Raw genomic sequence first — 21,670 nt, 5'->3', positions numbered from 1 at the left:
AAACCCTTTCTTTTTTTTTTTTTTTTTGGCTGCATTGGGTCTTCATTGCTGCGTGTGGGCTTTCTCCAGTTGCGGGGAGTGGGGCTACTCTGCATTGCAGTGCACGGGCTTCTCATTGTGGTGGCTTCTCTTGTTGTGGAGCACAGGCTCTAGGCACACAGGCTTCAGTAGTTGCGGCACACGGGCTCAGTACTTGTGGCTCGTGGGCTCTAGAGCGCAGGCTCAGTAGTTGTGGCGCACGGGCTTAGTTGCTCCGCGGCATGTGGGATCTTCCTGGACCAGGGCTCGAACCCGTGTCCCCTGCATTGGCAGGCGGATTCTTAACTACTGTGCCACCAGGGAAGTCCGTGAAGCCCTTAATGGTTTTTCTCAGGTGCTGGGCTGAGGCTTTCTCTTTTCCCATCTAGGATTGTTGTGTTGTTTCTTTGGCTCTGTGAATGGGTATGTGGACATTTGAGCCAACTGTAAACAATCGAAGAACGTGGAATCTGGTTCTAAAATACAAGTCATAGATATAAGATAGGGTGGTTTCTAAATCTGGGCATAGAGTGTTTATTCAAAATGGCTACCCTCGCAGCCGCACCCTCAGATTCAGTAGGTCTGGAGCGAGGCCCAGAAAGAGGCATTTGACCAGCCATGTGAGGTGACCGAGAGGTGCCGGAGGCAGGTGGGCCTCCCTTGGAGAAACACTGCTGCACATGGTCCCGCATTCACAGGCAGGCAGGGTGCTGGGGGATGCACATGGCTGAGTAAGGCTTCAGCAAGGGCCCGGCTGTGTGGTGGGAAGAGCTGCACTTTGAAGGGTGGGGAATGGAGGAGAGAGACTGGAGGGCTGAGGCTGGTGGGGGTGGGTGGAGGTGGAGGCGGGTGGGCATTAAGAAGTTGCTTATTAAGCTATTAGCAGCAACGAGCACCAACGTTTCCAAGTTTTGTTGTGTCAATCTTCCCAGCTTTTTGCCTAATGGGTTTAGAGAACAGATAAAACATGATGATTGTCATAGAAGAGCTGATACATTTTATTTAAAAAAACACATTTTTGGAGATGTAGGTTCAATTACAATGAGAACAGTTGACACAAAGTCAGTTTGGTTTTTCTTTCTTTCTTTCTTTTTTTTTGCCGTACGCGGGCCTCTCACTGTTGTGGCCTCTCTTGTTGTGGAGCACAGGCTCCGGACGCGCAGGCTCAGCGGCCATGGCTCACGGGCCCAGCCGCTCCACGGCATGTGGGATCTTCCTGGACTGGGGCACGAACCCGTGTCCCCTGCATCGGCAGGCGGACTCTCAACCACTGCGCCACCAGGGAAGCCCACAGAGTCAGTTTTGATGACAGGATCATATTAAAACTCAAAGCCTCCTGACACTGTCTTCTTCCCATGGAAAACTCTTGGCCACCTGCAGTTGACCTAATGGAAACATGTGGAACTGCTCGCCCTGGGTCCCATGTTCCATGGATTTCTGGGACAGCACAAACTGGCTCAAAGGCCAGCATTAACTTGTTAGCCAAGAAGAACGAAGCAGCCATGTGGTCACACACGATCATTTGACGTAGTTCAGAGTTGAGTCAGGTTTGTAGAACTTTTTATTTTTAGTTGTATCGCTTTTATAATTAAAAATAAAATGATATTTAATATAAAATATGGTACACATGTATTTTGGATTACTGTATATTATATTCAGCATGTCTGGAGGCATGTACACAGTCCAACAGTAGGTTTTAGAAAAGACAGAAACCCTTTCTGAAATTCAGATCTACTTAATAGTGTTTTAACAGGAAAAAAAAACTCCACTGGAAACCGCCTTGATATCAAAATATCACATACAATAAATTAAGAAAACCTAAAAGTTTCCAACTAGGGCAAATTTTCAGGAATTTTTTATGACTGAAGTAATTTTTTATGACAGAAATAAGTTTTCAATTACAATGTGATGGCAGTTCAAATTCTTCTACTACAAAGCATTATCATGAAAGGTCATGTTGTGAACACAAAATTTATCTTTCTGCAGCCTCAGTTTTCTTATCCACATGTCAAACATGAAGAATCAATGACTTCTTCAAAGGAAGAACCCCAATTCCTTGCCCAACTATATAAACTGTAATCATATATATTTCAGTGAGGACATTTCAGAAAGTAAACTGTCTGCCAAACCCTCCTTAGAAATCTCTCAGATTCACTAGGATTGGCTTAATACTTCCAACAATTCCTATCATAGTACTGGGATTAACCTTGAAGCAGAAAAAAGCATATGAAAACAGGGAAAGTTATAAAGCACCTGCTACTGTATCCATCCTGATAACAAAATTTAGTGTCCCAGAGTAAAAAGTTACCAGTACAAGAAAGAATCTAAGCAATTCCACCCACCCCGCGTTCTCCAACTGTGAGCCCAAAGTTAAAATGTCGTGTTTTGAATTGGATTCCTAGGACTACCCCTGAATCATTACAATTTAACCTTGTGAAACCCACCTTCTTAGGCTTGAAAATCTTGTAAAAAGCAAAGCAAAAATTCATACTATAGATGAAGAGAAATGAAAACTCATGACTGCTGAAATTCTTCAACAAGGTATAAAATCAAGAAAATTCTCTTACTTTGGTCCTAAATTCAGTGGATGCTCCAAATTCAAAGAGAAATCTCACAACATCATTATGTCCTTGTTGAGCAGCAAAGAACAGGGCAGTTGTACCTGACTGAGAGAGAGACAGAGGCTGGTTTTAAAAGATAATTTGGTTACATTACATTTGATTTATATGCTTGTAATCAAAACAAAACAAAATCCTTGCATATAAACTTCCAGGCTAGGAGGGGGCTATATTTGAACAGACTGTATTCCTTGTTCAGGTAAGTGACCAGTGTGGAGGCTGCTGGGTTCCAGAAATGTTAAGATGTAACAAGGTCTGGAGGAGGAAACTGGGCTAGAATAGGAAAACTCTCATCTTTTTTGGCTGCCCTGTGCACATGTGGGATTTTTGTTCCCCGACCAGGGATCAAACCCGTGTTCCCTGCAGTGGAAGCGTGGACTCCTAACCACTGGACTGCCAGGGAAATCCCTCACCTTCTTAATAGACATGCATTTTAGAGACTACCAAAGTGTGCAAATGCTATGTGTCTAGAGAGCCAACTAAAGGAAACAATGGCAGGTCCATCTTCAGGAGACAAATATTCTGATATTGCAAAATGGATTACAGATGAACCGAGGAAGTCTGCTTTAAGTGTCAGTTCCACAGCACTGCCAGGCACTCTCTTCCAGCTTCCAAAACATGCGGGGTGAGGTCAGGGCCTCTCTTTGGCTATCTTTCCAGACTGACCTGGCTCAGGGAATTCTGGGGGTCACCGGGGACCTACACGTCATCGTTATTTGCACCACACAGGTTACCTCTAAACCCAACACGCTTAAGTCCTCAAGGGCCACTGTGTTCAATGCACAATAGTTTTCATCTCCAAGAACATTAGTTGAGCAGTTGGAACCAAACAGATAAAATATAAAGACCATAAAAACCATACTTTGGGTGGAAGTCAAACAAACGTTTCTCTTCTTCTCCCAGCTTCTCTCCGTTTTTCTTAAGAGATTTTTGTGTATGTTGAACTAGCCCTTCACAGTAAAGTCTTTGAGTAAGCAGATCTGGACTGTATTGTTTTTATTAGAGAAAATCTGTCTTTTCTTTAAAGTTAAAATAAACAAAGGCTGTAAAGCAGAGAGGAAAAATAAAACGATTAGGGACGTTTTAAAGTCGAATTCTAAAGGGGCCCAAACATCTTCCTTCTGGAAGAAAATCAGCTGCTGAAGTGAAAATGACCTAAAACAATGATTCGATGTTGTGGAAATTACTCAGAAGAATCTGTCCGGGAGGAGACTGGATGGATTTCCTGTAGTCTCTGTACTGCTCCTCTCAAGGCCCAGGCTTGCTGATCCGGGGCTGTGGAGAACCAGTGTCCAGATGCTATCTATCAAGGGTCATTCTCTCTCCCACGGTCCACAGCCAAGGTGACACCCAGAGGGGAGAGGGAGGGACTTCTAGATGCCCCCAGGAAAATGCAGACCTTACACATGGTGTGTCTTACTTTTCTCCACTCAGGGATGGGGGTCCAGCCTGGGAGAAGGGTGTTTTGCTTGATGAAAGTTGGGTTGGTGAATCATCCTTTCTGAAACACCTGCAGGTCAGGGCCTCTGATAAGAGTGGATCAAGGAAAAGCAAGCACTCCTGTCTGCTTTGGAGCTTGCCCCTGTATGCCCACCTCGGGTCTGAGTCTCTGTGGACTGAGGTCACGTTCACTCTAGGTGTGACCTTGGATGTGTCTCCACAAAGGTGAACTCACCAGGCCCTAGACTGGCTTGGAAATACATGCAGCCTCCCCAGGCCTGAATCTCCAGCCTCCCACTGCCCCTCTGCATCGGACTGAGAATGGATCCTCTGGCTAGACAGGACTCCTGAGACGGCCCTTGAACGACTGTGTCAACAGGCTCACATTTTAGTCCGATGTTCACCACATGCCTTTTGGAGAGAGAACTTATGTAACTCATGGCTGGTCAGAGAAGCCCTTTGCAAACATAGTTTGGTGAGAATGGCTGAGGTAGGCTAGCCAGTGAGCCTAGCTAACAGTGGGTGACCCAATCCTTCTAAAAATATAATGATCTCTATGAAAATCCTATACCTTCTATAGCATCTCATCCCAAGGGAAGAAGGAAGAAGCGATTTAGGCTCAGGGCAAAACATATGGGTGTTTAAGGAATGTGGTTGGAGGTTTTGTTATGTCAGATGTAACATGGGCCTAGAAGATTTGTTCAACTGAAGTACAACCAACAGTCCCTCCCTGGGCCTTATTTAGATGCAGTCTGCAACCTGGGCTTTAATGTCATATAGGAAAAAAGCAATGATTACAGTCAGCCCTCCATATCCACAGGTTCTGCATTCATGGATTCAACCAACCACAGAAAGAAATATTAAAAAAAAATTTCCACAACCGCTATGGAGAACAGTATGGGGGTTCCTTAAAAAACTAAAAATAGAGCTACCATATGATCTGGCAATCCCACTCCTGGGCATATATCCAGAGAAAACCATGATTCAAAAAGATACATGCACCCCACTGTTCAATGCAGCACTATTTACAATAGCCAAGACATGGAAGCAACCTAAATGTCCATCAACGGAGGAATGGATAAAGAAGATGTGGTACATATATACAATGGAATATTACTCAGCCATAAAAAATAATGAAATAATGCCATTTGTAGCATCATGGATAGACCTAGAGATTATCATACTAAGTGAAATAAGTCAGACAGAGAAAAACAAACATATGATATCACTCATATGTGGAATCTAATTAAAAAATGATACAAATGAACTTATTTATAAAACAGAAACAGACACAGATTTCGAAAACAAACTTACACTTACCAAACGGTGGGTGGGGAGGAATAAATTAGGAGTTTGGGATTAACACATACACACTACTTTATGTAAAATAGGCAACCAACAAGGACCTACTGTATAGCACAGGGAACTCTACTCAATATTCCGTAATAACCTATACAGGAAAAGAATCTGAAAAAGAAAGAATATATGTATATGTATAACTGAATCACTTTGCTGTACACCTGAAACTAACACAACATTGTAAATCAACTATACTCAAATAAAATTTTTTAAAAAAAGAAAAATTCCATAAAGTTCCAACTTGCCATGCACCAGCAACTATTTACATAGCATTTACATCATACTAGATATTATAAGTACTCTAGAGATGATTTAAAGTACATGGGAGGATATGCATAGGCTATATGCAAATACTATGCCATTTCACATAAGGAACTTGAGTATCTGCAGATTTTGGTATCCACGGGGGGTCCTGGACCCAATCCCCTGCGTATTCGGAGGGATGACTGTACTCTAGTCCTTTTTAACAATTCACTATTGTGAGAACTTCACATCTCTGTCACTGGCATTATTCTTTTTTTTTTTTTAACATCTTTATTGGAGTATAATTGCTTTACAATGGTGTGTTAGTTTCTGCTTTATAACAAAATGAATCAGTTATACATATACATATGTCCCCATATCCCCTCCCTCTTGCATCTCTCTCCCTCCCACCCTCCCTATCCCACCCCTCTAGGTGGTCACAAAGCACCGAGCTGATCTCCCTGTGCTACGCGGCTGCTTCCCACTAGCTATCTATTTTACGTTTGGTAGTGTATATATGTCCATACCACTCTCTCACTTTGTCCCAGTTTACCCTTCCCCCTCCCTGTATCCTCAAGTCCATTCTCTAGTAGGTCTGTGTCTTTATTCCCATCTTGCCCCTAGGTTCTTCATGACCACTTTTTTTTAGATTCCATATGTATGTGTTAGCATAGGGTATTTGTTTTTCTCTTTCTGACTTACTTCACTCTGTATGACAGACTCTAGGTCCATCCACCTCACTACAAATAACTCAATTTCATTTCTTTTCATGGCTGAGTAATATTCCATTGTATATATGTGCCACATCTTCTTTCTCCACTCAACTGTCAATGGACACTTAGGTTGCTTCCATGTCCTGGCTATTGTAAATAAAGCTACGTTATTCTTATTCACGTGCAAAACCTGACTTACCTCTCTCTGGAGATTGATGTCAGCTCCCTGCAGGACGATCTCCTTCACACAGCCTATGTGGCCAGCATAGGAGGCGATCATGAGGAGTGTTGTGCCATTCTGGGTGGGGGAGAGACAGATGAGCAGTCAGGCCACGTGACACCAGAGAGGTGGCCTGGAGAAGATGCCGCAGACGTCAGCTCCTCCCAGGACACGTCCGAGCTGAGCACAACATCTCCCGCAGTAAATAAAAGTGTCTCGTGAATAATCTTATAATGCACACCAAACAGGAAAAAGCAAAGTGACAAAGTGCTGAGGCTGGAATTTTCAATTCAAACATTCACTTACTTCCATTACCCTCAGACACGCAGTCCAAGTGAACCATGGTTACTGCATTTTGAGGCAGCAGTGATGTAGTGGCCTCGTTTTATGATTCCTGAGCCAAAACACTGTTATTAATGCAAAAAAGTGGGTTAAGTGGTACTAGTTGGTTTTCTGAGTTTAGAATTCTTTATTTTCAAATGGATTCAGGTAAAGATGCAACGAGAGACTACAGAAGTGAGAGTCAGGAGCCCCGGGGTCCATCTCTGTCATCAACCAGCAGCGTAACCTGGGGCACACTGCTCACAATTCCTGGGGCTCATTTACTTCAGGTTTAAAACGAGGAACTGGGTGATATGACTGCCAAGGTCCCTGCCAGCTTTAAGATTCAAGGACTTGAGACGTACCACCTGATATTCCAATTCAAGTGGACTTTTGTGGTTTAATTTACATTTGTTTTCAAGGGCTTGAAACTGTAATCTGAACCCCCTCTTCTGTGTGGTCAGCAGCCTGCTTCTGTGGAGAGGATAAGAGAGAGACAGACGGCTCTGCCTGTGAGGAAGCCTCATGAGGTACGGGGTGGTGATTCTTAGAAGCCTCGTGCTATATATTCAACACGTCTGTGGGATTTTGCAGGAAGGCAGTGTAGCCGAGTGGTCACTGACAGTATGCTTCTGGGCCGGTTATCTGAGCTCTCAAAGGCTCATTCACCTCATCTGTAATGCGGAATAGTAAAAGCATCTGCCTGATTAAATTAAATGGGGAAAAGCAATAATTCAGGCGATGTGCTTAGCCTAGTAATGTTAAATATTCAGTAAGAGTTAGATGTTAAAATAATATTATGATGCCTCAGTAAATGTTAGATTATTATTTGGTTTTTGTTGACGCGTGTGAAAGACAATCCTAGTTTGGGGAAAGTCTTGTTTGCTATAAGTAAAAGTACAGGTAGAATCGAGAAGAGCTAGTGGCTTCACAGAAGTGCTTTATGATGCTCTTCTACCCCACGTGACCGCATTTGGTATTTGAATGTAAGACCTTCATGTCGGCTGTACCACCTATCATTCAGGGGGACTTATTCCTCCGTATTTTTCAAGATTAGAGTAGCAAACTTGGAGTTACCAACTTCCTCTCGAATGTGAGAACATTTTTATTCAGCATTCAGACAGAAGACTCCTTGATTTAAAGCCAGTCTGAACAGACAAGCTATGAATGTATCCTTTGCGTGAGAGATGAGAAAATTTTTTCATCATGGGTCACACTGGTCTCAAAATACAAATCAATCATGAGCTACAGGAACCACAGAGCACTTAACTTGGATATTTTAAAAAGAAAATAAAAAACAACAGGCTCATCTATTTTACAGTAAGGGAAGATGAATGAAACAAATAACCAAAATGCTCCTTTATACATTGTATTTCACTTCTACATCATGGTCGACTGAGGAAAAGTCAGAGGTTGGGACAAAGGAGAAATCGAATACAAAGCCCGCGCGCCTAGAGCCTGTGCTCCGCGACAAGAGAAGCCACCGCAATGAGAAGCCCGCGCACCGCAACGAAGGGTAGCCGCCGCTCACCAGAACCAGAGAAAGCCCGTGTGCAGCAACCAAGACCCAACGCAGCCAAAAATATAAACAAACAAATTAATTAATTTTAAAAAGAGGAGGGATCTGTGGATGTATTAAGCTACACAAAGCTGGAAGTCAGCAGAAGGTCATGGGGGTGTCTGAAAAGGGGTGACTTTAAGAAAAAGGAGTAAAGTGGTCATCAACATGGTCAGTGGGTGAGGCCACAATGCAAACAGGTATTCCCACTCCAGTTCTGTCCAGTGTGGCACTGCTGCCCAGCGAGACCCAAGCAAGACCCGACGACCAGTTCACAGATGCCCAAGACCCCATATCAGTTTGGGTCCTGGCAAAGAACAGACGGTACATTCAAACTGGGATAACTGGACGCAAGTTTAACAAAGAGACTATTTATAAGGCCATGCTCTGGATGGAGAGAAACTACAAAGAACAGTACTGGGAGCGAGTAACAGCAGAGCTGCACTGCTAGCCCAGGCCTGAAGGCGTGAGGGACAGGTGGTGGCTCCCAGGACAGAGAGGGTGAGAGTCCTGCTGCCAGACAGGATGGGGGGGGGTCTAGACTCCCCAACATCCCTGTCCTCCCTCCCTCTGATTCCTGCCAACGCTCCCACTGGCCGAACCCTACTGGAGGCCAGAGGGAAGCCAGTCCCCTGGGGCAGGCCAGACAGCTCCAACTCTGGGACACAGAGCAAACTGGACAAAGTTACAAGTGGGTCTGGAGGTGCACCCCAAGCTGTCCTGCACTGATGCCCGGTGGCGGGGGGGGGGCAAAGTGGAGCAAATTTTGATACCTCGCTTGGGCTGGTGGCTGACATCACCTACCAAATTTGCGCAATAAAAGCTGGAAATGGCATACCCTGTTATCAGGAAAACAAGAAGGCTCCTGTGAAAACATTTCTATTTAATCCCTAAAATCAAAACATCTGCTCTCTCCTCATCTGAGGTCCTCTTAGTCCCCAGAGATGCGACATCCTGCTGAGAACAGAGAAATTGCCGCCTCTAGCCGGGGAAGGAAGGGCTCTCGCCGTGATGCCTGAAAGTAGGCGGGAGGACCTGCTGTTTTTATTTCCCCTTCATTGCCGATGAGGGTATTGGTGTTTGCAAAGGTAAGAAAGGGATAAGAGGCTGGGTGGAGGCTTCCATCTCTCAGTAGAAAAAACCCAACTCCCACATCTGCGGCAGCCCCCTTCCGTTCTGAATCATCTCCCCCTTTTCTTCTTGGACTTGGCCGATTCTGATTCCCAGTGACGTGTCGCTTCCCCTATTGTGGCCCCTCCTGTTTTATGCAGGTAATGGCTTTCCCAGTATGTTTTTTTTTTTTTTTTTTTTTTGCGGTACGCGGGCCTCTCACTGTTGTGGCCTCTCCCGTTGCGGAGCACAGGCTCCGGACGCACAGGCTCAGCGGCCATGGCTCACGGGCCCAGCCGCTCCGCGGCATGTGGGATCTTCCCGGACCCGGGCACGAACCCGTGTCCCCTGCATCGGCAGGCGGACTCTCAACCACTGCGCCACCAGGGAAGCCCCCCAGTATGTTTTGAAGTTCCCCGTGGTACTTCGGACTTTTTGAAAAGGATGAAGCAAGCAAACACATGAAAAAGCAGACAAGCACTGTGAAGGAAGGGTACTCAGCAGGCGCTCTCATGCCAGCGGGGGACGGCGAGCTCCCAGCATGCGTGTACCGAATGGACCGGTCCGTACACTGTCCCTGCAGTCCACGTCCACTCGGCCACTGTTCAGCAGCAGCCTGAGCAGAGCCAAGTTGCCCCTCCTCGCTGCCCAGAACGCCGCGTTGGCAAGTGGGGTTTCCTTCTGCAGAAGCAAAACAAAACAGGATCTTAAAATCGACCTTCATTAACACGACCACTTCTACGCAAGTACGCACTACCATTCAAAAGGGAGACCTTCCAGATGTGTCTGATCATTTGAAAGACTGCTCCTCCGGCAACAGGTGATTGTCGTGTACTTGGTTATGGGATGCAGATACCCGAGCCATGGGGCTGTGATGAAGAGCCGTGTTGTTGATTACACAGCACTATTTATACCCTATTTCCCACCAGTGTCCTCACTTTCCTGCCTCTGTTCACAGTTTCCTTTTTGTTTGAAATGAATTTTCCCCCATCCTTCACGGCCAAGCTTCTGCTTAAAGGTTATTTCCTCCCTGAAGTGTTCCCAAATCTCTCTTTGCCTCTAAGCAGAGGGAAATCTCTCCCAATTCTGAGTTTACAGGTACGTTTTCTGTGACCTCAATACTTTCTACCTGATTCCAGCTGCCTGGGTAAATGCCTCACTTTCCCTCCACCAAATTTTCTCTGTTTCAGCTGGAACTTGCCAGAGGTTTCTGCTGAGAACAAGGAACTCTGGGCAGAAAATGTTGCTGTGAGTCCTTTAAGAAAAAGGAGTAAAGTGGTCATCAACATGGTCAGTGGGTGAGGCCACAGTGAAAACGGGCATTCCCACTCCAGTTATGTCCAGTGGATCCTTCACTCCACTCCTGGGTTATTTTAAAGTTGCTAAGTTAACGCTGGAACAACTACAGAAGGAACAGAGCTGGAGAACAGGTCTCCTGAATCAGAGCTGCAGAGTTGACTGTAGTACCACCACCTTCTCTAAAACAGATCAATTTGAATTTGCAGAGAACAGTCCCTGGTGGGGGTGAGGGACAGACAGACAGAACCAGACAGCTCAGGGTTTCCACCCCAGCCCTGGGCAACGGACTTGGCCCCGCTGAGGCCTGGATTCCTCTTGCTCAGATGGAGATCACATTACCTGCCTTGAAGTTTATGGTAAAAATTAGATGATGCAGGTTAATTGGCTAATACGGTGCCCAGCACATCATACATGCTTACAAATACTAGTTTCTTTCCTTCTGTCCACTTTCTTTCCAAAGTTAGAATCAACAGGCACAGCTGAGCTCAGAGTATTAGTACTAATAAAGAATTCTGCTGGTCTCAGGAAATTTTCTAGTATTCAAATTGTTGAACAAAAACACTTTTTGGGGTGGGCTCAAAGCACATATCTGCCCCAGAGGGTCTTTTATGCAATACGTCTTCTAAGTATATGTATAAGGTATTACATACAATACCTAACTCACCAATGCTAAGTTAAAAAGAAAACACCGACAATTTCTGCTGCTCCACAGAACCATCACAAGTGAAAGTCCAGTGGCAGCAGAGTGGTGGCAGCACCCGTGGGTGTGAAGATTTAATTTCAGGAGCTCTTCGGCACATACACAATTTAGTGTTCTTGTGCATTCTTGGACAAGAACGTGGCAAAGTGGGGAGTGATAAGCAGATTACAAACATTCTTGGAATGCTTCCCTGGCTCAGTTAGAAGGAAACAGATCACCTTAAATTCCAGGTGAATAATTTGCTTCCCCTGAAGGTGTAAGTTTTACTGTCCCAGGAGTTTTCACACGCAGTGTCTGTGGTTTTTGCACCAGGCTGGGTCTGATGTTACAGTTGTTAGTAAGTGGGTGAAGCAATGGCAAGGCTGGTTTGACTTGTATAATAAATCATGAAACAATGCCCCTTTAATAGAGAGATTGCACAAGGCCAAGATGAAGTTTGGGAGGGTGAATCAGGAAGACAATTTAATATGCACCATGGAACAGCTCTGTTGGCTTTTCTGGAAACATGAAACCTTGAGAGTCAAAAACTGTAAATCATTTTCAGTGATTTTGTTGTTTCACTTTAATCCCAAATACCTTTCAAAACACCATTTGCAAACCACAAACTTCTATTGTCATAACAAGCTCTCCAGCCAGGAGCCTCTCCTGCCTTTGGGATGGCCTCGGGGATTCCTCTCCTGCACGGGCTACACATCCTGGTTTCCTACAAGGTTCTAGAAACTGAGCTTTGGGAAAAGGTGTAAATCCTTCATTTTCCCTCAAGAGCTTGATATACTGGGAGGTGGAGGCATGATAGAGTAGTTGATTTGGGGTGAGAGAGAGCTGAGTTCAAGTCCTGGCCCTGCTACTTCCCGGTTCTGGGACCTCGGGCAGGTTATTTAATTTCTCTCTGCCCTAGGAAAGTGAATGCTATTAATGGTGGTAGTATAGTCAGTATCCTTGGGGGATTGGACCCCCTGCGGATACTGAACTCTGTGGATGCTCAAGTCTCTTATATAAATCGGCACAGTATTTGCATATAACCTACGTATCTCCTCCCACGTACTTTAAATCGTCTCGAGATTACCTGTGATATCTTACATATGTAAATGCTATGTAAATAGTTGTCAGTGCAGGTCAAATTCAAGTTCTGCTTTTGGGAACTTTCTGGAATTTTTTTCTGAATACTTTTGATCTGTGGTTGAATAGGCAGACGTGGAACCTGCAGACACGGAGGGTCAACTGTACCTCTGTCATGGGCTGTTAGAGGATAAATGAAGTAATACGTGCAAATGCACTTTGACAGCAAACGCTCAAGAGATGCGAGCTCTAGATGCACAGTCCTCACAGCCCTTTAAAAGACTTGTCCAGGAGAATTCACTTGCTTGGTTGCTGGCATGTGCTCGGGACAGTGGCACTGGCCAGGGGCTAGGACTAGAGGTACCAGTCAACCTTGATCTCTGCTCCAATGGCTTTATGGGCCAGTAGGAAACGAGCATCCCAGGCATGCAGGGTGCTGATGCAATGACATGGGGGCATCCTGAGAACCGTCACTAGCTCGGAAGGGCTGGAGTGAAGGACGTGGGGTGAGAGAGGGCAGGAGATGCTGTAGGGCAGTTAGTCAGGGCCACATCTTGAAGGACTTGCTGTGCTATGTGATGGAGCTGGACTTCAGCCGGTGGGTACTAGGGAGTCAAGGAAGGGTTTTAAGGTGGGGAGAGACCACCAGTTTTGCATTTTAGAAGGTCCCCGTGGCAGCCTCAGGAAGAATGGACTGAGGACTGGAGCCAGACTGAGACTAGTGTCTACAAGGTTAGGAGACACTGTACAGACAGGGAAGAGATGGTGAGCTGAGGCTACGATCGTGGGGACAGCAGGATGAGACAGACGGGGGAAATTTCAAGGAGCTAAACTGAATAGTCTCGGTGTATGACTGTCTGTGCAGGAGCGGAGGGAGAGAAGGAGCCTGGTGGATGTGGACTCATGGAAGTCGGAAGCTCCAGTTGAAAGGCAGATTATGGGGAAAAGTGATGAGTTCAGCTTTGCACATGCCGAGTTTCAGATGCCTATGGGGCATCTAGGTGGAAATGTCTAGCAAAGCAACGCATAAGTTCTCCTATCACACTGCGGCCAACCCATTTTACTGGAGTGCAGGAATCCTGAGCTAATACTTACCTAGTGCTTATTCCGTACCAGTGGCACATCCTCCGCAGACTAGCTCATTTAATGCTCATCACAGCTCGGGGAAGTGGGTGCATTATTATCCCACTGCTCAGATGACGTAAGTGAGAAGCGAGAAGCAACAAGGCAGGCTTCAGCCCCAGGCAGTCTGGTGCTTGAGGCTGGGCTTTCAGCCATCCTATCGTCCTGCCTCCTGCGGAACTCTCCTCCTGAGACAGCAAGGAATAGGCAGCGTGGACCCCAGTGACCTCCTTCCTACCCTCATTCCAAGTCCTCTTCTGCCAGGATGGAAAGTCCCCCGACCTTCTTTCTCTTTGGGGTCTACAGACCACATTGCCTGGTTAACTTCCAAACCTCCTCTGGGTACAATCTGCACATAATCATAAAATGCTGTTTACAAAGGGCAGCCCTTTAAGCCTTTAAAGGAGCTGATGCACGTGAAAATGCTTCACACAAATCTTAAGGCAATTCACCAATCGTGTGATTACTATTTAACCTCTTCCTTGGTTTTTCGGGTCTCTGCAAGCAGGCTGTTGGCTGTGACATTGTCATCACAGCAGTGACAACCTACGTTGGGTTCTTGCTCTGTATCAGGCAGTGTGCCGAGTACTCTCACTGTTCTAACGCTTTTAATTCCCAGAAAAACCCCATGAGGTAGGTGTTACTGTCCCCATTTTTAAGATGAGGAAACTGAGGCACAGAAGTGACTTATGTAAGGTCATCCAGCTAGGAAGTAACGGGATTCAAACCCAAGTCTGTTTGGGTCCAGAGTCTGAGATCCTATATCTTATCCGCTGTGAGAAAACCTGAGTATAACCTTCCACATATGCCATCCTCCCTTCTCTTTTTTCCCCCTATTTACTGCCAGAATTTTGGCTCACACAGTGGTCATTAGCACACTACCAGAAATTAAATACAGGAAGGAAGGGGAGAGAAACACAGAAGGGAAGTTGTTACTTGTACAGAACTGGAATTCTGATTAAAAGCTAAGAGGGGGTAGAGATCTAAACTACTGGTTTAAAAAAGGGTTAAGAATAATGTGTATTTCACTTGTATAATTAATCTAATCAAGAGAACATTAGCTTTGTTCAACGATGAATTTCTCTGATGTTCGAAGCCACATTAAACAAGGGGATAAGGAGGGTTGAGAGACCACAGGCAGGAGGAGGTTTTTGATATGTCACCATTCCACTTCGTGCTAAAGGGCTGAAATTTACAGAATTGCTTAATCAACATGAACTGAGAATTAACCCTGTGTTGTAAGTATCATTACACTTCTGTAAGTGATAGGAAACCTAAGAGGAAAAAGTAAGTGATTTATTCACCCAGGCATTCTGCCTAAGGGGTAGGCCTGTATAACACTGGCGTTTCCAAACTCAGAACTCAAGATCACATTTAAAGTCTGTTTAACACATATATGTTCCGAATTAGGCCAATCGATAGAGGTAGAAAGTAGTTTAGCAGTTTTCTGAAACAAGGATGTTTGGAGGAATACAGTGACTGCTAAGAGGTATATAGTTTCTTTTTGAGGTGATTAAAATATTCTAGAATTGGGGCTTCCCTGGTGGCGCAGTGGTTGAGAGTCTGCCTGCCGATGCAGGGGGCGCGGGTTCGTGCCCCGGTCCGGGAAGATCCCACATGCCGCGGAGCGGCTGGGCCCGTGAGCCATGGCCGCTGAGCCTGTGCGTCCGGAGCCTGTGCTCCGCAACGGGAGAGGCCACAACAGGGAGAGGCCCGCGTACCGCAAAAAAAAAAAAAAAAAAAAAAAAATTCTAGAATTGATTGTGCTAATGGCTGCACAACTCTGTGAATATGCTAAAACCCACTGAAACGAACAGTTTAGCTGGGTGAATTATATGGTATTTGATCTGTATTTCAATAAAGCTGTTAAAAAAAAATACATGGCTTTGTTAATTTATTCTCCTGTGGCTCATCCAAAAAATTTCAGATGATTGATGAACTGGAGTTGATTTTGAGATAATTTACATACCTTCAGAACATAGATGGAACATACAAGTTCCTGTACGTCTGGCCAAGACATGAACAATTTCCATCACCAAGGTGAAGCCTGGAATTGAGATGCTCTTCCTCTTGGGTAAGACAGGCTCAAGAAAGACCCAGGTATTATTCTTTACCTAGTGACGGTTCCCCTGGGATGGCGACCTCCCTCATTGGGTTAGGGTCTAACCCCCAAATTTTGCCAGACTTTTGGCAACCTCAGCCCTGGGGAAATAGCTGTTATAAAGGCAAAGGTTGGTGTACTGAACTCCACGAGCTTCATTCCACAAAAAGACTCAGACCTGCACTTTGAGTTTGCTTTTACTTTAAAAACAATTCCAACAAACATGTATCTCTTTTCCCAACCAGAACGAATTGGGAGTTGCCAAGGGTGAAACAGGAAGTTTACTGGAGAGGCAAAGCGCTACCAGCAAGAAGGGACTGCTGACAGCATAATGGACAAAGGATAAAAAAGGGTGTCCACATGGTTCAGAAGCAAATAGCCCTACAAGTGGTGACTCAGTCATGGAGAAGAAGCGAAATTGTGGTTTCTAACGCTCTGTTGATCCTCCCACAGACTCAGCCAACAATGCTGGGTCTTTTCAATGCAGGCCTTGGAGATCCAGGGCCTCGGGCCTACAAGCCTTTCAGCTGCCGATGAAAATGGAACAGTTAATCTATGGCTCCAAAATCAAAGTTAATGACAACTTCATTCAGTATGTACGAAATGTAACATGTTGTCAACTTTACTCATTGCTAAAACTGGTATTCATAAAATACTGCTGACACATGTATATAATCGGCTGATTTTCTCACTATACAAGAACTACTGAATTGCAGAAAAATCCTGGACAAATGTAAATTAAATGTTATTTGTTGCTAAATAATTTAAAAAGCAATAGTATACAAATCCTTCCAAAAATGTACAATAAAAATGCTTGTGGGATCTTAGTTCCCCAAACAGGGATTGAACCTGGGCCCCTGGCAGTGAAAGTGCTGAGTCCAAACCACTAGACTCAGTCCAAATTCCCTGGCCAGGGAATTCCCAAAAGCTGCTATTCTCATTGTGGGCTGAGGGTACATGTTAATATGTTTGGTATGATGTGAGCTGGGGCTAGTGCAGGGTTAGTCACCAGCCTGTGACTCTGCTCCCCTCCCCCACTCCCCCTCAAGCCTTCCCTCTGTGCCTTTTGGAACTCCTCCACTTGCTGGAAAATCAACCGTCTTTCTCCTTCACTTAGCTCCGAGCTTCCTCTGCCTCCCTGGTGGAGGCTGGGCCTGCTCCCACCCCAGCCCTAGGGTGAGGAAGCCTCACCTGGCTTCCAGACACTGCCCTTCTCACCAGGTGTACATCTCTGCTGCTTCAAGACTCAGGCCATCCTACCTTCTCATCCTCTGCCTCACCTCAAGGTAGGTGTCGCCTCCTGACATTTTCTTCACTGAAAATGAACATTTTCTTCCCTGGAAACGTTGGCACCTTCCTTTCTGCCCACCCCAAATTCTGACCGCATCCTGGCCTTCACTTTACAACACATCAATATCTCTGCCCCCTCCCACCTCCTGAGAACTTCAGCACTCAGCTCAATCACCCCCTCCACGCGCAAGCCTTCTCAGCACTCCCTGTTGTCATCGTAAAATCCTTTTTTATTGAGATATAATGTACATACTATAAAATTCATCCTTTTAAAGCATAGAATTCAGTGGTTTTTAGTTTAATCTCAAGGTTTCAAAACCATCACCACTATTCCAGAACATTTTCGTCAACCAGGAGAAACCTCGTACCTATTAACAATCACTCCCATCACCCCCTTCTTCCCCCAGTCCCTGGCAACCACTAAGTTACTTTCTGTCTCTATGGATTTGCCTATTCTGGACATTTTGTATAAATGGAACCATGTAATACATGGCCTTCTGCGTCTGGCTTTTTGCACTTAACATAATGTTTTCAAGGTCTATGCATGTTGCTATGTATGAGTGCTTCATTCCTTTTGTCGGTTGTATGATATTCCATTATATGGATATACCATGTTATGGACTGAATGACTGTGTCCTCCCCCCTCCAAGTTACTATGTTGAATTCCTAACCCTCATTGTGATGATATTTGGAGGCGGGGCATTTGGAGAGAATTAGGTTTAGATTAGGTCCTGAGGGTGGAGCCCCCATCATGGGGTTAGTGCCCTTACAAGAAAAAGAAGACCTTAGAGCTCCTTCTCTCCCCTTTCTGAGGAGAGAGCCAGAAGGTGGCTGTTTGCAAGGTAGGAAGAGGGTTCTCACCAGACACTGAACCTGCCAACAGCTTGATTGTGGACTTCCCAGCCTCCAGCACTGTGAGATATAAATTCCTGACATATGTTTTCATTTCTTGTGCATATACACCTAGAAGCAGAATGGTTGGGTCATATCGTAGCTCTATGTTTAACTTTTTGAAGGATGACTAGACTGTTTTCTATTATGGCTGCATCATTTTATATTCCTACCAGTAATGTAGGAGGGTTCCAAATTCTCCACATCCTTGCCAACACTTGTCATTTTCTGTCTTGTTGACTGTAATCATCCTAACGGGTGTGAAGTGGCATCTCATTGTGGTTTTGATTTGTATTTCCCTGTTGGTTAATGATGTAAAACATCCTTTCAGTGGCTTATTGGCCATTTGTATATCTCCTTGGGAGAAATGCCTATTCAGATCCTTTGACCATTTTAAAATTGGGTTGTCTTGTTTATTGTTGAGATGTCTATTATCATTTAAAGATGCTAAAGTCTCTACCATTTTAAAGCAAACAAACCCTTGGCCAAGTCTGGATTCCTGCTGCAGCCACTGTTCCCGCAGAATTTTTTGAGAGAGTTCTCTCCACTTGTGGTTTCCACCCACTCTCTTTTCAAGCTATTACAATCTGGCTTCTGAACTCAACATTGCATTCAAACTGCTCTCAGCAAGGTCACCAGAGCCTGTTTTCTTACTAAATTCAAGAGGCACTTTTCGATTCTAAGCTTGTTTGATTTCTCTGTGGTATTTGACTCTGCATCCCTCTCTGCCTTTGTGGAAAGACTACAGATTCTTGGCTTAATGATAGCACACACTTCTGATTTTTCTCATACACTTCTGTCTGCTCCTCCATTTTCTCAATGGGTTTCCTTTATTCTGCTCATTCTTAAAGTCTTGAGCTTCTTTAAGATTTTGTCCTCAGTCCTCTTTTTTATTTTTTAATAAATTTTATTTATTTATTTTGGCTGTATTGGGTCTTGGTTGCTGCGCGTTGGCTTTCTCTAGTTGCGGCGAGCGGGGGCTACTCTTCGTCGCGGTGCGCGGACTTCTCATTGCAGTGGCTTCTCTTGTTGCGGAGCACGGGCTCTAGGCTCGCGGGCTTCAGTAGTTGTGGCACGCGGCCTCTAGAGCACAGGCTCCGTAGTTGTGGCACACGGGCTTAGCTGCTCCGTGGCATCTTCCCCGACCAGGGATCGAACCTGTGTACCCTGCATTGGCAGGTGGATTCTTAACCACTGCGCCACCAGGGAAGCCCAGTCCTCTTATTTTCTACCTTTACGTGATCTCACTGGGCAATCACATTCATCCCCAAGGGTTCAATGACCACTTAACACTGCTCACTCCTAAATCTCATCTCTATCTCCTGCCTAGACTACTCTCCTGGGCTCCCGGTTTGTACATCTGTCTAACCAACATCTCTACTTGGACTCCTATCCATCCTTAAACTTGACATGTCCCACCCCAAGCATTTTATCTTTACTCCTCTGGCCTTCCCTAACTCAGTGAATAACATCAATTACCGAATTCTGCTGATTAAAAAAAAAATTTTGTCACACATTTGTCTGCTTCCTCCCATCCTCAAAACCTGTGCCCTAGTCTGGTACCATTTAACAAGATGACCCCAGCATCATCCTGACTGGTCTCCCAGCTCCATTCTCTTCTCCAAACCGTAGCCAGAGATCTTTCTAACATGCAAATCTCACCGTGTCATTCCTCTGCTTACACGAGCTACTGTAAGAGGTGGGATTACACTGGCTTTGGAGCCAGACACACCAGGGTTTCAATCTGAACACCATTCACACACTGGCTGCACGGCTGTGGGAGGAGTTATTTAACTTCTCCATGTTTTAGTTTTCTTATTTGGAAAAAAAAAAAAAGTGGGGGGCACCAAAGTACCATCTCGTGGGTCCTCCTGAGGATTCAGAAGATGCACCAGGATGCCCTTGGTTCAGAGTCGGGCACATTTTATGTGCTCAATACATTTTAAGTACTATTTTTATTAAAACCTTCAACAGAGGCATATCAGTGAACCTCATTTTCATCCTAAAATGTGGGCGTTAAATGAATGACTTTAATAACCTCTTTGGACACTGAAGTCTGGTAATCAATCGCAGCTCCACTCTGCGCTGGTCACTCAGCTTCAGGGTCAAAAAAAGTCCTGTGGGGAGGAGGCAGCAGTGGTGCGGCTGGCGTTCGGGAACGCGGACGCAGGATCGGGCATCGGTGCCGCAGCCCTGGTCCCTGCGAGGGGCGGCCGCAGAGGAGCGCAGACCCAGGGCTTCTTCCCCGCCCCCCGCCCGACTGTTACCCCAGCGACAGTCCTCGCCGCCCCTGCGCCCCGCGGCCGGGCTCACCGCACCTGCAGCCAGAAGTACTGAAAGCCTTTCGGGCAAAAACCGCACCCCTAGACCACAAATCACAGGAGCCATCCAGGCCCGGTCGCTCCCTCCCGTCCCCCGCCAGCCCCGCCGGGGTGGCGGCCACCCCTCCCTGCGGGCCCGCGGCGGCTCCGGGCGGACGGTGGGTGCGGGCCCCGCCGCCACAGGTCTGCCGCCCGCCCGGCGCTCCCTCCCGGAGTACGCAGCGCTCACCTTGAACGACATCCTGCACATGTCCGCGGCCGCCCCGCCGGGACCGGTGCGCTTCCGGCCCGGACGCCCGGCCCAGCCCTCCCCCGCTCACCCGCCGCCTTCCGCAGAGCGACGGCCTTCCCGGCGCCGCGCGCTCTCGCCGCCGCAGACGGGGCCGGGGCGGGGAGAGAAGAGGGGAAGGGGGAGGGGCAGGGGGCTCACACGCGACCGCCCTCCGCGTACCTACCACACACACACTCCCAACTCCGCATGCACTGTGCACACTCTACACACACACAGGTTCATACATACACCACTGCACGCTCACAACCTCACATCACTTCACACATCCAGGCTCACTCTCTCCCACTCCATCCCACTCCAAACTGTACACCTCACACTGTGCACACTTTGCAGGTTACACACACTCAACCCTAGCCCCACGTTTTAAACCTACTTGATACTCCGTGACAAAGTTGATTTAAGCTAACTGCATTCATTCACAGCAGAAGTAAGCATATTAATGATTCAAAAGTTGGATAAAAATGTTTTCTATTGTAGTTCAATGTGCTAACATCTTTATATGTCATTTGTTATGAAATTTTTTCGTATGCATTAAAAACTTAATTAAAAAAATGTTGGTTCAGGAGGAAAAAAAAAGACACACCCACTCCCCTCACACACCTACCTTCTCTCTCATGCACACAACTCCATGCACATCCACATTCCTCACACACATACACTGCAGTCTCTACACAGACTCTACATTCCACGCACACAGGTTCACACACAATACATAATTCCACACTCACATCCATGTATACACAGTACACACACATCCACACACAAATCCACACACACCCACGTCCTCCAAAAGGTCATGGTCTTCATCAGATGACTCTTAACCTTCATTACAGCACAAATATGATGATGATGGAAATGAAACGTAAGAAAAATATTCACCCATCATCCCACCACTCTTTCAAATAACCATTTTCAGTTTTGTTTCTGACCTTCTAGGTTTTCTTTTCTTTTTCTTCTTTTTCTTTTATAAGAATCTGGGATTTTTCCTCCTGGGG

The 21,670-nt window shown here is 45.8% G+C and overlaps 1 protein-coding gene across 6 annotated transcripts in view; it reads right to left on the bottom strand.

The window, feature by feature from the left end:
- The window catches only part of ANKRD29 (ankyrin repeat domain 29), a 43,364-nt gene extending 22,668 nt beyond the window's left edge, over positions 1-20,696 (bottom strand). The window contains exons 1-4 of one of the 6 annotated variants that reach the window (XM_060121337.1): positions 20,613-20,696; positions 10,152-10,281; positions 6,591-6,689; positions 2,586-2,684 (exon numbers count right to left, since the gene is read on the bottom strand). In XM_060121337.1, coding sequence (XP_059977320.1) covers positions 2,586-2,684; positions 6,591-6,671 — 180 coding nt within the window. In that variant the 5' untranslated portion in view covers positions 6,672-6,689; positions 10,152-10,281; positions 20,613-20,696. Of the gene's footprint in view, positions 1-2,585; positions 2,685-6,590; positions 6,690-10,151; positions 10,282-10,357; positions 10,475-18,032; positions 18,128-20,100; positions 20,182-20,612 lie in introns of those variants that run through there. The other 5 variants (XM_060121333.1, XM_060121336.1, XM_060121332.1 and 2 more) reach the window with 5 other exon arrangements.
- Between the last annotated feature and the right edge of the window lie 974 nt (positions 20,697-21,670).

Source organism: Lagenorhynchus albirostris, chromosome 14, assembly GCF_949774975.1.
Source record: "Lagenorhynchus albirostris chromosome 14, mLagAlb1.1, whole genome shotgun sequence".
Taxonomy (NCBI): Eukaryota; Metazoa; Chordata; class Mammalia; order Artiodactyla; family Delphinidae; genus Lagenorhynchus; species Lagenorhynchus albirostris.
Note: the sequence above shows the minus strand (reverse complement) of the source record. Positions and strands in the feature narration are given on the sequence as shown.